General features: G+C 38.7%; 1 protein-coding gene across 1 annotated transcript in view; it reads left to right on the forward strand.

Annotated features, from left to right (window-relative positions):
• The window catches only part of RNF17 (ring finger protein 17), a 154793-nt gene that overhangs the window by 75641 nt on the left and 66632 nt on the right, over positions 1-12520 (forward strand). The window contains exon 19 of the mRNA XM_047722828.1: positions 674-794. Coding sequence (XP_047578784.1) covers positions 674-794 — 121 coding nt within the window. The remainder of the gene's footprint in view (positions 1-673; positions 795-12520) is intronic.

Here is a 12520-nt window from a genome sequence, read left to right on the forward strand (position 1 = left end):
AGGCAGGTTCTCTGTGCTATGTACCATAAGTAAGTAAACAGGCATACGAGATGTAAACTTTATCCATAGTTAAACTCCCAGTTTCGTTTAAGAAATAGATCTAAATAGATCTACGTATTTAAGTAACCATTATGTATTCTAAAAGAAATTAAAAATTAGATTGTTTGTCCTAAAAACATGGGAAAAAATCCAGATTTCAATCTCTAATTGAGGATTCTAGGTTTTTTTTTCTCGTTGTAAACTTTGTGCCATTCTTTTAAAAGCTGTAAACCTTCACGGATAATCTCTAGCCTGAATTTCATTCTTTTGTACTCTGGAACTTGGGCAAACTTAGTAAAATAGTTTAAAAACACATCAGAACATTTATTCAATGAATATATATCAATTTATATTTTTTTGAATTTAAAAGCTTTAAACTGCTTTTGATCTGTTATAGAACAGTACACAATCTAAAATGAAAATTTTATTAATTTGCCTATGCTGCACATAACATGGACGATTGTTTTGTTTGCAAAATGCTTTTACCCCTATTGAGACACTTTGGTATTATTCGGCAAAAAACCCACATGTATGCAAAATGTAATTGTTTATAGCTTTTTAAAAAAATTGCTTCATTTAGTATGTTTTGCAACATATTTATTTCTTTCCCCAAACTCATCTTAATGTTTTACAGAAATTCTGGAAGATAATGTGCTCTTGGTTGAGCTTTTCGATTCTCTTGGTGCTCCTGGAATGACTCCTACTAGTATAAATGACCAGCTAGTCAAAGAGGGACTAGCATCTTACGAAGTAGGGTAAGTAGACCTGTAAATGTTTGTTAGTTCGTACATAACATTTTATTCACAAGAAGGAAAACTGGCATACCTTTCCCTTTAGGATATCTGCTTAGGCTGTAGCTTTGGGAGGTTTCCCCCATTCTTGAAAAATAGTAGGAAAAATAATTGGAGTCATTAGTCTAATGGGGAGTAGAGTGGCTTTTCCCTAAGGGACTCTGAAACCAAGAGAATGGCTTATAGGGATTGAAGGTACTTTTAAGAAAAAGAGAATGCATCTTATTTCTAGGTGGAACATCTGCTTTGGCAGCCCTTTGTGCCTATTTGAAAAGATAATTAGGAAGAGAAATGGCAGGATAGGGTAATTAGTGGTAGAGTTAGCCCACATTCCCACTTGGAGAAATGTACATTCTTCCTAGGTTCAAGGGGATACTTTGAACAAGATCCAGATTTGAGCCATTGTGCCTAGTACAGACCAGTGGTTGAGCAGCCCTGAAGCAAAAAGACAGAGATTAGTGAGGAGGGGTGGTAGGGTTAGGAGTTAGGAGGGTTAGGAGTCAAGACAAAACAATTATTTCACAATACAGACTTGTGCAGTAGGGTGGCCCCTGAAGGGTCTTCTGAAGAATTCCCACATATCACTCTCAAGAAAGCAAATATTTGATAACACCCACACATAATGTCTGTTGGGATAAGCCAGAGAAGCAGAAACCTGCAATAATGTGCTTAGTATGTAGTCTTGCCTTCCTTCCCTGCCCTAACACTGGGGTATTGGAAGCTGGAGTGGGCCTGCCTTTTTTCCACTGTAAGCCCTAAGTAAGGGGAGAGAAAGAAATGAGAGGAAGTTTTTAAATGTATTGGACTGAGCAGCATCTGGGTGGCTCAGTTGGTTAAGCATCTGACTTGATTTCAGCTCAGGCTGTGATCTCAGGATTGTGAGATAGAGCCCCTCTTGGGCTCTGTGCTGGGCATGGAGCCTGCTTAAGATACTCTCTCCTACTTCCCCCACCCTGCCCTCTCTCGCTTCCTCTCAAAAAAATTATTATTTCTCTTTTATTAAAAAAAGTCAGGGTTATTGAGGTGAAACATACAATAAAATTCACCTTTTGCATATACAGTCATATAACCATTATCACACTCAAAATACGGAATATTTCTATCATGATAAAAAGTTCCTTGTGCACCTTTGTAGTTCTTTCTCTTCCTCCACACCCAAACCTTGGCAATTACTAATGTAATTTGTTTCTATAATTTTTACTTTTCCAAAACTTCTTATAAATGGAGTCATAGTGCATTTGCCTTCTTTGTCTAGCATCTTTCATTTAGCTTAATGCTTCTGAGACTCATCCATGTTGTTGCATGTATCAGTTTTTATTGCTCACTATTATTCTGTTGTCTGGATGTACCACAATATTAAACATTTCCTAATTGATGAACATTTGAGCTGTTTCCAGTTTGAGAGATTTTATGAAAAAGGTGTTGCGAACATTTGCATACATGTCTTTGTATGTAGACATATTTATGTATTTTCTCTTGAATAAATACCCAGGAGTGAGATTGCTGCTGATAAGGTAAGTGGGTTTTTGTTCTTTATTTAATCTAGTGTCCCGGCCACATTATTGCCTTGATAATTTTGGCATAAATCTCAGACATCATATAACTTCATCCATCTAATATTTTGGTATGTATATCTAAAAGAAGAAGATTTTTTTTTAAGTTGTGGGGTTTTTTTTTTAACTTTATAAGAAACTCCACACATTTTCTAAATTGGCTCTACCATCTTACATTTCCAACAATTTGTGAGTTCTATTGTTCTCTGTCCTTGCCAGTGCTTGATTTTATCACTTTGTGTTCACATAAGCCCTTCTAATAGAAATATAGTGGTTTTTCATAGTGGTGTTAATTTTAGCTTAATGATATTAAAGATCTTTTCATATTCTTATTTACCATCCGTGTCTCTTCTTTGGTGAAGTTTTCAAAAGTTCTGTGCTTTTGTGCTTTTTGCTTACTGTTCTTGAAATGTGAAAGAAGTTAATATATTCCAGATATAAGTTCTTCATCAAGACATTTGCTTTGCAAATATGGCAAATTTTTTTTCCAATCTGTGACTTCTTAACAGTGTCTTTCAACAAGTAGAATTTCTGGTTTTAAAGTCCACTTTGACAGTTTTTTTCTTTCATAATTCAGGTACTTTGTGCTGTAATTAAGAAATCTTTACCTAACTCAAGGTCATAAAGATTTTCTCCTATGTTTTCTTCCAAAGTTTTATAGTTTTAGGCTTCATATTTTTTTAATTTTGTTAAATAGAATTTATGTTTTGGGTTCTCAACACTGAGTAGAAAGCACAGGGATTTCCCACATATTCCTGGCTCCCCCCAGCAGGCACAGCCTCCCTCACTGTAAACCACCAAAATGGTACATTTGTTAACATCAGTGAAACTACATTGACATATCATAATCATCCAAAGTCCATAATTTACATTCTGTGGGTTTTGACTAAATGTATGATGACACGAATCCACCATTATGATATCAGAGTATTTTCACTGTCGTAAAAATCCCTTGTGTTTAGTCTATTCATCCTTGCCTCCCTTGAATCCCTCGGAACTACTGATATTTTTTACTGTCTCCATAGTTTTGCCTTTTCCGGAATATCATATAATATGCTCCAGCATATAGCCTTTTCAGATTGGCATATTTCACTTAATAGTGTGCATTTAAGCTTCCTCCTTATCTTTTCGTGTCTTAATAACTTTTTTCCTTCTAGCTCATTGTCTGGATGCACAACAGTTTGTCTATCAGTTCACCTACTAAAGGACATCTTGGTTGCGATCAGGTTTGATAATTATGAATAAAGCTACTATGAACATTGACATTCAGGTTTTTGTGTAGACATGTTTTCACCTCCTTTGGGCAAATACCAAGGAGTGTGATTGCTGGGTTGTATGGTAAGAAGTGTTTAGCTGTGAAAGAAAATGCCAAACTGTCTTCTAAAGCAACTGTACCATTTTGCATTCACAAAAGCAATGAGTGAGGGATTCCTGTTGCACCATATCCTCATTAGCACTTGGTGTTGCCAGCATTCCAGATGTTGGTCCTTCAATTGTATGTGTAGTGGTAGGATCTTTTTTCGTTTTTATTTGTGATTTTATGATGACATGTGATGTGGAGCATCTTTTCACATGTTTATTTGCTATCTTTATATTTTCTTTGGGGAGGTTCCTCTTAATGTTCTGGGGCCATTTTTTAGGTGAGTTGCTTTCTTTTGTTGAATTTTAAGTGTTCTTTTTATATTTTGAATAACAGTACTTTATGTATGATATGTGTCTTTTGCAAATATTTTCTCCAAGTGTGTGGCTTTTTTTTTCATCCTCTTGATAGTGTCTTTCACAGAACAGATGTTTATGATTTCAGTGAAATTCAACTTCTAAATACTTTGTCTCATGAGTCATGGAATAAAGCTATTTTTAAATTTTAAGTTTTTTCCCTTTGTCTTAAGCAGCTTTGGAGAATAAGGCATTTATTAGATAAATATTCCAAAATATCACTACTATCAAGAGCATCAGAGGAGAACAGCAAGCACCCATCCGCTCACTTTGATATGCCACTGTTGTAGGGGAGAACTAAAGCTAAAACAAAACTCTATTCAACAGTAAGCAAAATAGATTCTAGAAGAAAGAGCTCTTTGTGACGGTGTAGCAGCTTTCTGCAAGAGCAGTGTTCTATAAAATACAAAGGGAGCTTTACTAGCTTTTAAAATAAAATTTCCCTGTCTTTTGCACCTCTCCATAAGTATAAATTTAAATATTAGGGGAGAATTTTCTAGTTACAAATAATAAATTTAGGCAATATTGAAGTCATGTATGATACAACTCTGCCTTAACCCCCCAAAAAGCGAGATAAATAGTTAACTAGAAGAGAAGAAGCATTTCATGATGTGTACTAATATCAAATCACCACAGTGTACACTTTAAATATCTTACAATTTTGAATGTCAGTTATATACCCCAGCAAAGCTGAAATTTTTTTTAAATTCGCCATCTAGTGGTAAAGTATGGTCAACATGCAGTAGAAATTAACATTCATGTGTTAAACTATGAGCATGCCCTGAATTTTTTATCAGTGTTAATATCTTTCCATGGATATATAACCCATATAATCCACCTGCTAGCCAAAAGTTAAAGGTACAGTTCTTGGCCATAGAAACTTGTGTTTCTTTTGAATGACTCTTTTGGCCAGTCTGGATCACTAAAGCTAGGCATGGTAATGTTGACTGAATTCAGAAGTTTTCTATTGCTGCATTTGTGTTTTAATTAAAATCATGAAGTATTTTCTTACCTCTCATTTAACCAAACATTTTATTTTATTTTTTTTAAACATATAATATATTTTTATCCCCAGGGGTACAGGTCTGTGAATCGCCAGGTTTACACACTTCACAGCACTCACCATAGCACATATCCTCCCTAATGTCCATAACCTCACCCCCCTTCTCCCAACCCCCCTCCCCCCAGCAACCCGCAGTTTGTTTTGTGAGATTAAGAGTCACTTATGGTATGTCTCCCTCCCAATCCGATCCTGTTTCATTTATTCTTCTCCTACCCCCTTAACCCCCCATGTTGCCTCTCTACTTCCTCATATCAGGGAGATCATATGATAGTTGTCTTTCTCCGATTGACTTATTTCGCTAAGCATGATACCCTCTAGTTCCATCCACGTCGTCGCAAATGGCAAGATTTCATTTCTTTTGATGGCTGCATAGTATTCCATTGTGTATATATACCACATCTTCTTTATCCATTCATCTGTTGATGGACATCTAGGTTCTTTCCATAGTTTGGCTATTGTAGACATTGCTGCTATAAACATTCGGGTGCACGTGCCCCTTCGGATCACTACGTTTGTATCTTTAGGGTAAATACCCAGGAGTGCAATTGCTGGGTCATAGGGTAGTTCTATTTTCAACATTTTGAGGAACCTCCATGCTGTTTTCCAGAGTGGTTGTACCAGCTTGCATTCCCATCAACAGTGTAGGAGGGTTCCCCTTTCTCCGCATCCTCGCCAGCATCTGTCATTTCCTGACTTGTTAATTTTAGCCATTCTGACTGGTGTGAGGTGATATCTCATTGTGGTTTTGATTTGTATTTCCCTGATGCCGAGTGATATGGAGCACTTTTTCATGTGTCTGTTGGCCATCTGGATGTCTTCTTTGCAGAAATGTCTGTTCATGTCCTCTGCCCGTTTCTTTTTTTTTTTTTTTATTTGACAGAGAGAGAGAGATCACAAGTAGACGGAGAGGCAGGCAGAGAGAGAGAGAGAGGGAAGCAGGCTTCTTGCTGAGCAGAGAGCCTGATGCGGGACTCGATCCCAGGACCCCGAGACCAAGACCCAAGCCGAAGGCAGCGGCTTAACCCACTGAGCCACCCAGGTGCCCCCTCTGCCCATTTCTTGATTGGATTATTTGTTCTTTGGGTGTTGAGTTGGCTAAGTTCTTTATAGATTTTGGACACTAGCCCTTCATCTGATATGTCGTTTGCAAATATCTTCTCTCATTCTGTCAGTTGTCTTTTGGTTTTGTTAACTGTTTCCTTTGCTGTGAAAAGCTTTTGATCTTGATAAAATCCCAATAGTTCATTTTTGCCCTTGCTTCTGTTGTCTTTGGCGATGTTCCTAGGAAGAAGTTGCTGCGGCTGAGGTCGAAGAGGTTGCTGCCTGTGTTCTCCTCAAGGATTTTGATGGATTCCTTTCTCACATTGAGGTCCTTCATCCATTTAGAGTCTATTTTCATGTGTGGTGTAAGGAAATGATCCAATTTCATTTTTCTGCATGTGGCTGTCCAATTTTCCCAATAGCATTTATTGAAGAGGCTGTCTTTTTTCCATTGGACATTCTTTCCTGCTTTGTCGAAGATGAGTTGACCATAGAGTTGAGGGTCTATTTCTGGGCTCTCTATTCTGTTCCATTGATCTATGTGTCTATATTTGTGCCAGTACCATGCTGTCTTGATGAAGACAGCTTTGTCATAGAGCTTGAAGTCCGGAATTGTGATGCCACCAACTTTGGCTTTCTTTTTCAACATTCCTCTGGCTATTCGAGGTCTTTTCTGGTTCCATATAAATTTTAGGATTATCTGTTCCATTTCTTTGAAAAGAATGGATGGGATTTTGATAGGTAATGCCTTAAATGTGTAGATTGCTTTAGGTAGCATAGACATTTTCACAAAATTTGTTCTAACAGTCCATGAGAATGGAACATTTTTCCATTTCTTTGTGTCTTCCTCAGTCTCTTTCATGAGTACTTTTAGTTTTCTGAGTACAGATTCTTTGCCTCTCTGGTTAGGTTTATTCCTAGGTATCTTACGGTTTTGGGTGCAATTGTAAATGGGATTGACTCTTTAGTTTCTCTTTCTTCTGTCTTGTTGTTGTTGTATAGAAATGCAACTGATTTCTGTGCATTGATTTTATATCCTGACACTTTACTGAATTGCTGTACAAGTTCTAGCAGATTTGGAGTGGAGTCTTTTGGGTTTTCCACATATAGTATCATATCATCTGCAAAGAGTGAGAGTTTGACTTCTTCTTTGCTGATTTGGATACCTTTGATTTCTTTTTGTTGTCTGATTGCTGGGGCTAGGACTTCTAGTACTATGTTGAATAGCAGTGGTGATAACGGACATCCCTGCCATGTTCCTGACCTTAGCGGCAAAGCTCTCAGTTTTTCTCCATTGAGAATGATATTTGCGGTGGGTTTTTCATAGATGGCTTTGATAATATTGAGGTATGTGCCCTCTGTCCCTACACTTTGAAGAGTTTTGATTAGGAAAGGATGGTGTACTTTGTCAAATGCTTTTTCAGCAACTACTGAGAGTATCATATGGTTCTTGTTCTTTCTTTATTAACGTGTTGTATCACATTGATTGATTTGCGGATGTTGAACCAACCTTGCAGCCCTGGAAAAAATCCCACTTGGTCGTGGTGAATCATCCTTTTAATGTACTGTTGGATCCTATTGGCTAGTATTTTGGTGAGAATTTTCTCAACTGTGTTCGTCAAGGATATTCGTCTGTAATTCTCTTTTTTGATGGGATCCTTGTCTGGTTTTGGGGCCAAGGTGATGCTGGCCTCATAAAATGAGTTTGGCAGTTTTCCTTCCATTTCTATTTTTTGGAACAGTTTCAGGAGAATAGGAATTAGTTCTTCTTTAAATGTTTGGTAGAATTCCCCTGGGAAGCCACCTGGCCCTGGGCTCTTGTTTATTGGGAGATTTTTGATGACTGCTTCAATCTCCTTACTGGTTATGGGTCTGTTCAGGTTTTCTGTTTCTTCCTGGTCCGGTTTTGGTAGTTTATATGTCTCTAGGAATGCATCCATTCCTTCCAGATTGTCAAATTTGCTGGCATATAGTTGCTCATAATATGTTCTTAAAATTGTTTGTATTTCTATGGTGTTGGTTGTGATCTCTCCTCTTTCATTCATGATTTTATTTATTTGGGTCCTTTCTCTTTTCTTTTTGAGAAGTCTGGCCAGGGGTTTATCAATCTTATTAATTCATTCACCGAACAAGCTCCTGGTTTTGTTGATTTGTTCTATTGTTTTTTTGGTTTCTATTTCATTGATTTCTGCTCTGATCTTTATGATTTCTCTTCTCCTGCTGGGTTTAGGGTTTCTTTCTTGTTCTTTCTCCAGCTCCTTTAGGTGTAGGGTTAGGTTGTGTATTTGAGACCTTTCTTGTTTCTTGAGAAAGGCTTGTATCCCTATATATTTTCCTCTCAGGACTGCCTTTGCTGTGTTCCACAGATTTTGAACCGTTGTGTTTTCATTATCATTTGTTTCCGTGAATTTTTTCAATTCTTAATTTCCTGGTTGACCCATTCATTCTTTAGAAGGATGCTGTTTAGTCTCCATGTATTTGGGTTCTTTCCAAATTTCCTCTTGTGATTGAGTTCTAGCTTCAGAGCATTGTGGTCTGAAAATATGCAGGGAATGATCCCAATCTTTTGATACCGGTTGAGACCTGATTCAGGACCGAGGATGTGATATCTTCTGGAGAATGCTCCATGTGCACTAGAGAAGAATGTGTATTCTGTTGCTTTGGGATGGAATGTTCTGAATATGTCTGTGATGTCCATCTGGTCCAGTGTGTGATTTAAGGCCTTTATTTCCTTGTTGATCTTTTGCTTGGATGATCTGTCCATTTCAGTGAGGGGAGTGTTAAAGTCCCCTACGATTATTGTATTATTGTTGATATGTTTCTTTGATTTTGTTATTAATTGGTTTATATAGTTGGCTGCTCCCACATTAGGGGCATAGATATTTAAAATTGTTAGATCTTCTTGTTGGACAGATCCTTTGAGTATGATATAGTGTCCTTCCTCATCTCTTATTATAGTCTTTGGCTTAAAATCTAATTGATCTGATCTAATTGGCTTAAAATCTAAAGGATTGCCACTCCTGCTTTCTTCTGATGTCCATTAGCATGGTAAATTCTTTTCCACCCCCTCACTTTAAACCTGGAGGTGTCTTCGGGTTTAAAATGAGTTTCTTGTAGGCAACATATAGATGGGTTTTGTTTTTTTATCCATTCTGATACCCTGTGTCTTTTGATTGGGGCATTTAGCCCATTAACATTCAGGGTAACTATTGAGAGATATGAATTTAGTGCCATTGTATTGCCTGTAAGGTGACTGTTATTGTATATTGTCTCTGTTCCTCTCTGATCTACTACTTTTAGGGTCTCTCTTTGCTTAGAGGACCCCTTTCAATATTTCCTGTAGAGCTGGTTTGGTGTTTGCAAATTCTTTCAGTTTTTGTTTGTCCTGGAAGCTTTTTTTTTTTTTTAAGATTTTATTTATTTATTTGACAGAGATCACAGATAGGCAGAGAGGCAGGTGGAGAGAGAGAGGGAAGCAGGCTCCCCGCTGAGCAGAGAGCCTGATGCGGGACTCGATCCCAGGACCCTGAGATCATGACCTGAGTTGAAAGCAGAGCTTCAACCCACTGAGCCACCCAGGCGCCCCTGTCCTGGAAGCTTTTAATCTCTCCTTCTATTTTCAGTGATAGCCTAGCTGGATATAGTATTCTTGGCTGCATGTTTTTCTCGTTTACTGCTCTGAATATATCATGCCAGCTCTTTCTGGCCTGCCAGGTCTCTGTGGATAAGTCTGCTGCCAATCTAATATTTTTACCATTGTATGTTACAGACTTCTTTTCCCGGGCTGCTTTCAGGATTTTCTCTCTGTCACTAAGACTTGTAAATTTTACTATTAGGTGACGGGGTGTGGACCTATTCTTGTTGATTTTGAGGGGGGTTCTCTGAACCTCCTGGATTTTGATGCTTGTTCCCTTTGCCATATTGGGGAAATTCTCTCCAATATACCTTCTGCTCCCCTCTCTCTTTCTTCTTCTTCTGGAATCCCAATTATTCTAATGTTGTTTCGTCTTATGGTGTCACTTATCTCTCGAATTCTCCTCTCATGGTCCAGTAGCTGTTTGTCCCTCTTTTGCTCAGCTTCTTTATTCTCTGTCACTTGGTCTTCTATATCGCTAATTCTTTCTTCTGCCACATTTATCCTAGCAGTGAGAGACTCCATTTTAGATTGCACCTCATTATTAGCTTTTTTTATTTCAACTTGGTTAGATTTTAGCTCTTTTATTTCTCCAGAAAGGGCTCTTATATCTCACGATAGGGTTTTTCTAATATCTTCCATGCCTTTTTCGAGCCCAGCTAGAACCTTGAGAATCCTCATTCTGAACTCTAGATCTGACATATTACTAATGTCTGTATTGATTAGGTCCCTCGCCTTTGGTACTGCCTCTTGTTCTTTTTTTTGTGGTGAATTTTTCTGCCTTGTCATTTTGTCCAGATAAGAGTATATGAAGGAGCAGGTAAAATACTAAAAGGGTGGCAACAACCCCAGGAAAATATGCTTTAACCAAATCAGAAGAGATCCCAAATTGTGAGGGGAGAGAAAGGGGATAAAAAGAGGTTCAGAAAGAAAAAAAAAAATGAAACAAAAGAAGAAAACGTATAAAGAAAAAATATAAAAAGGAAAAATATATATGTATATTAGATAAACTAGTTAAAAAACGTTAAAAAAGAAAAGGGTAAAAGTTAAAAAAACTTTAGCAGAAGAAGAGAAAAAAAATTGAAAAAGAAAAAAATTAACTGCAAGGCTAAAGAATCATGGGGAGAAAGCCATGAGCTCCCTGCTTTGCTTTCTCCTCCTCTGGAATTCCACTGCTCTCCTTGGTATTGAAACTGCACTCCTTGGTAGGTGAACTTGGTCCTGGCTGGATTTCTTGTTGATCTTCTGGGGGAGGGGCCTGTTGTAGTGATTCTCAAGTGTCTTTGCCCCCGGCGGAGTTGCACCACCCTTACCAGGGGCCGGGCTGAGTAATCTGCTCGGGTTTGCTTTAGGGAGCTTTTGTTCCCTGAGCGCTTTCCGTAGAGTTCCGGAGGACAGGCATGAAGATGGCGGCCTCCCAGTCTCTGGCCCGGAGGAGCCGAGAGCACGGGGCCCCACTCCTCAGTGCACCCTCAGAGAACAGCGCCCAATTACTCCCGTCACCCTGGCCTCCGGCCGCGCTCCGAGCTCACCGAGCCTGCGACGGGTTCAAGGTAACCCCGAGTTTAGAGCTCACTCCTCGGCTCTGTCTCTGTAGCCGGCTTCCCCATTCTAATACCTGTAAGCTCTGTGACACTCAGACACCCCCGATCCTTCTGTGACCCCCCGATCCTTCTGTGACCCTGCAGGACCTGAGGCCACGCTGACCCCGCGTGGGCTTCACCCCGGTTAAGCCTCTGGAGTGATGTCCCTCAGCAGATCAGACTTTTAAAAGTTCTGATTTTGTGCTCCGTTGCTCCGCCGCTCGCCGGGAGCCAGCCCCTCCCCCCGCGGTCTATCTTCCCGTCGCTTTGGAGTCACTTCTCCAGTCCTACCTTTCAGAAAGTGGTTGATTTTCTGTTTCTAGAATTGCTGTTCTTCTTCTCTTCGATCTCCCGTTGGATTTGGAGGTGTTTGCAATCTTTAGATAAGCTATCTAGCTGATCTCCCGCTACCTGAAATAGTCTCAGCCTGCTACTTCTCCGCCATCTTGACTCCTCCTCCTTAACCAAACCTTTTTTTAAAAAATCAGGGTCATATAGTTTTAACTAAGTTTTTTCCAGTTAACATTAATTTTATTAGATACCAGATTTGGGCATATAATCAATGATGGATGTTTAGTTTTTTAACCAAAAAAGACTAAATACATGTATACGTACTGTTTCTCTGGAAAGAGTCATAAAACTCAAAATTTTAAATTTCGAACCATGAGAATATATTACTTTCTGAAAAATTAGTAACATTGGGCGCCTGGGTGGCTCAGTGGTTTAAACCGCTGCCTTTGGCTCAGGTCATGATCTCAGGGTCCTGGGCCCACATTGGGCCCTCTGCTCGGCAGGGAGCCTGCTTCCCTCTCACTCTCTCTGCCTGCCTCTTTGCCTACTTGTGATCTCTGTCAAATAAATAAATAAAATCTTTTAAAAAATTAGTAACATTTATTTTTTAAAAGTCTATTAATGTACCACTTCACATAGACCAAGATGGCTGTAATTTAAAAAAAATGTGTTGGTGAATATGTGGAGAGAGGAATATAAATAGTGAAGCACTGTGGAAAACAGCTTGAAGATTCCTTAAAAACTTAAACATGACCCAGAAATTTCATTTCTTGGATATATTCCCAAAAGAATTGAGAACAGGTACTCAA

This window comes from Lutra lutra, chromosome 3 (assembly GCF_902655055.1).
Source record: "Lutra lutra chromosome 3, mLutLut1.2, whole genome shotgun sequence".
NCBI lineage: Eukaryota > Metazoa > Chordata > Mammalia > Carnivora > Mustelidae > Lutra > Lutra lutra.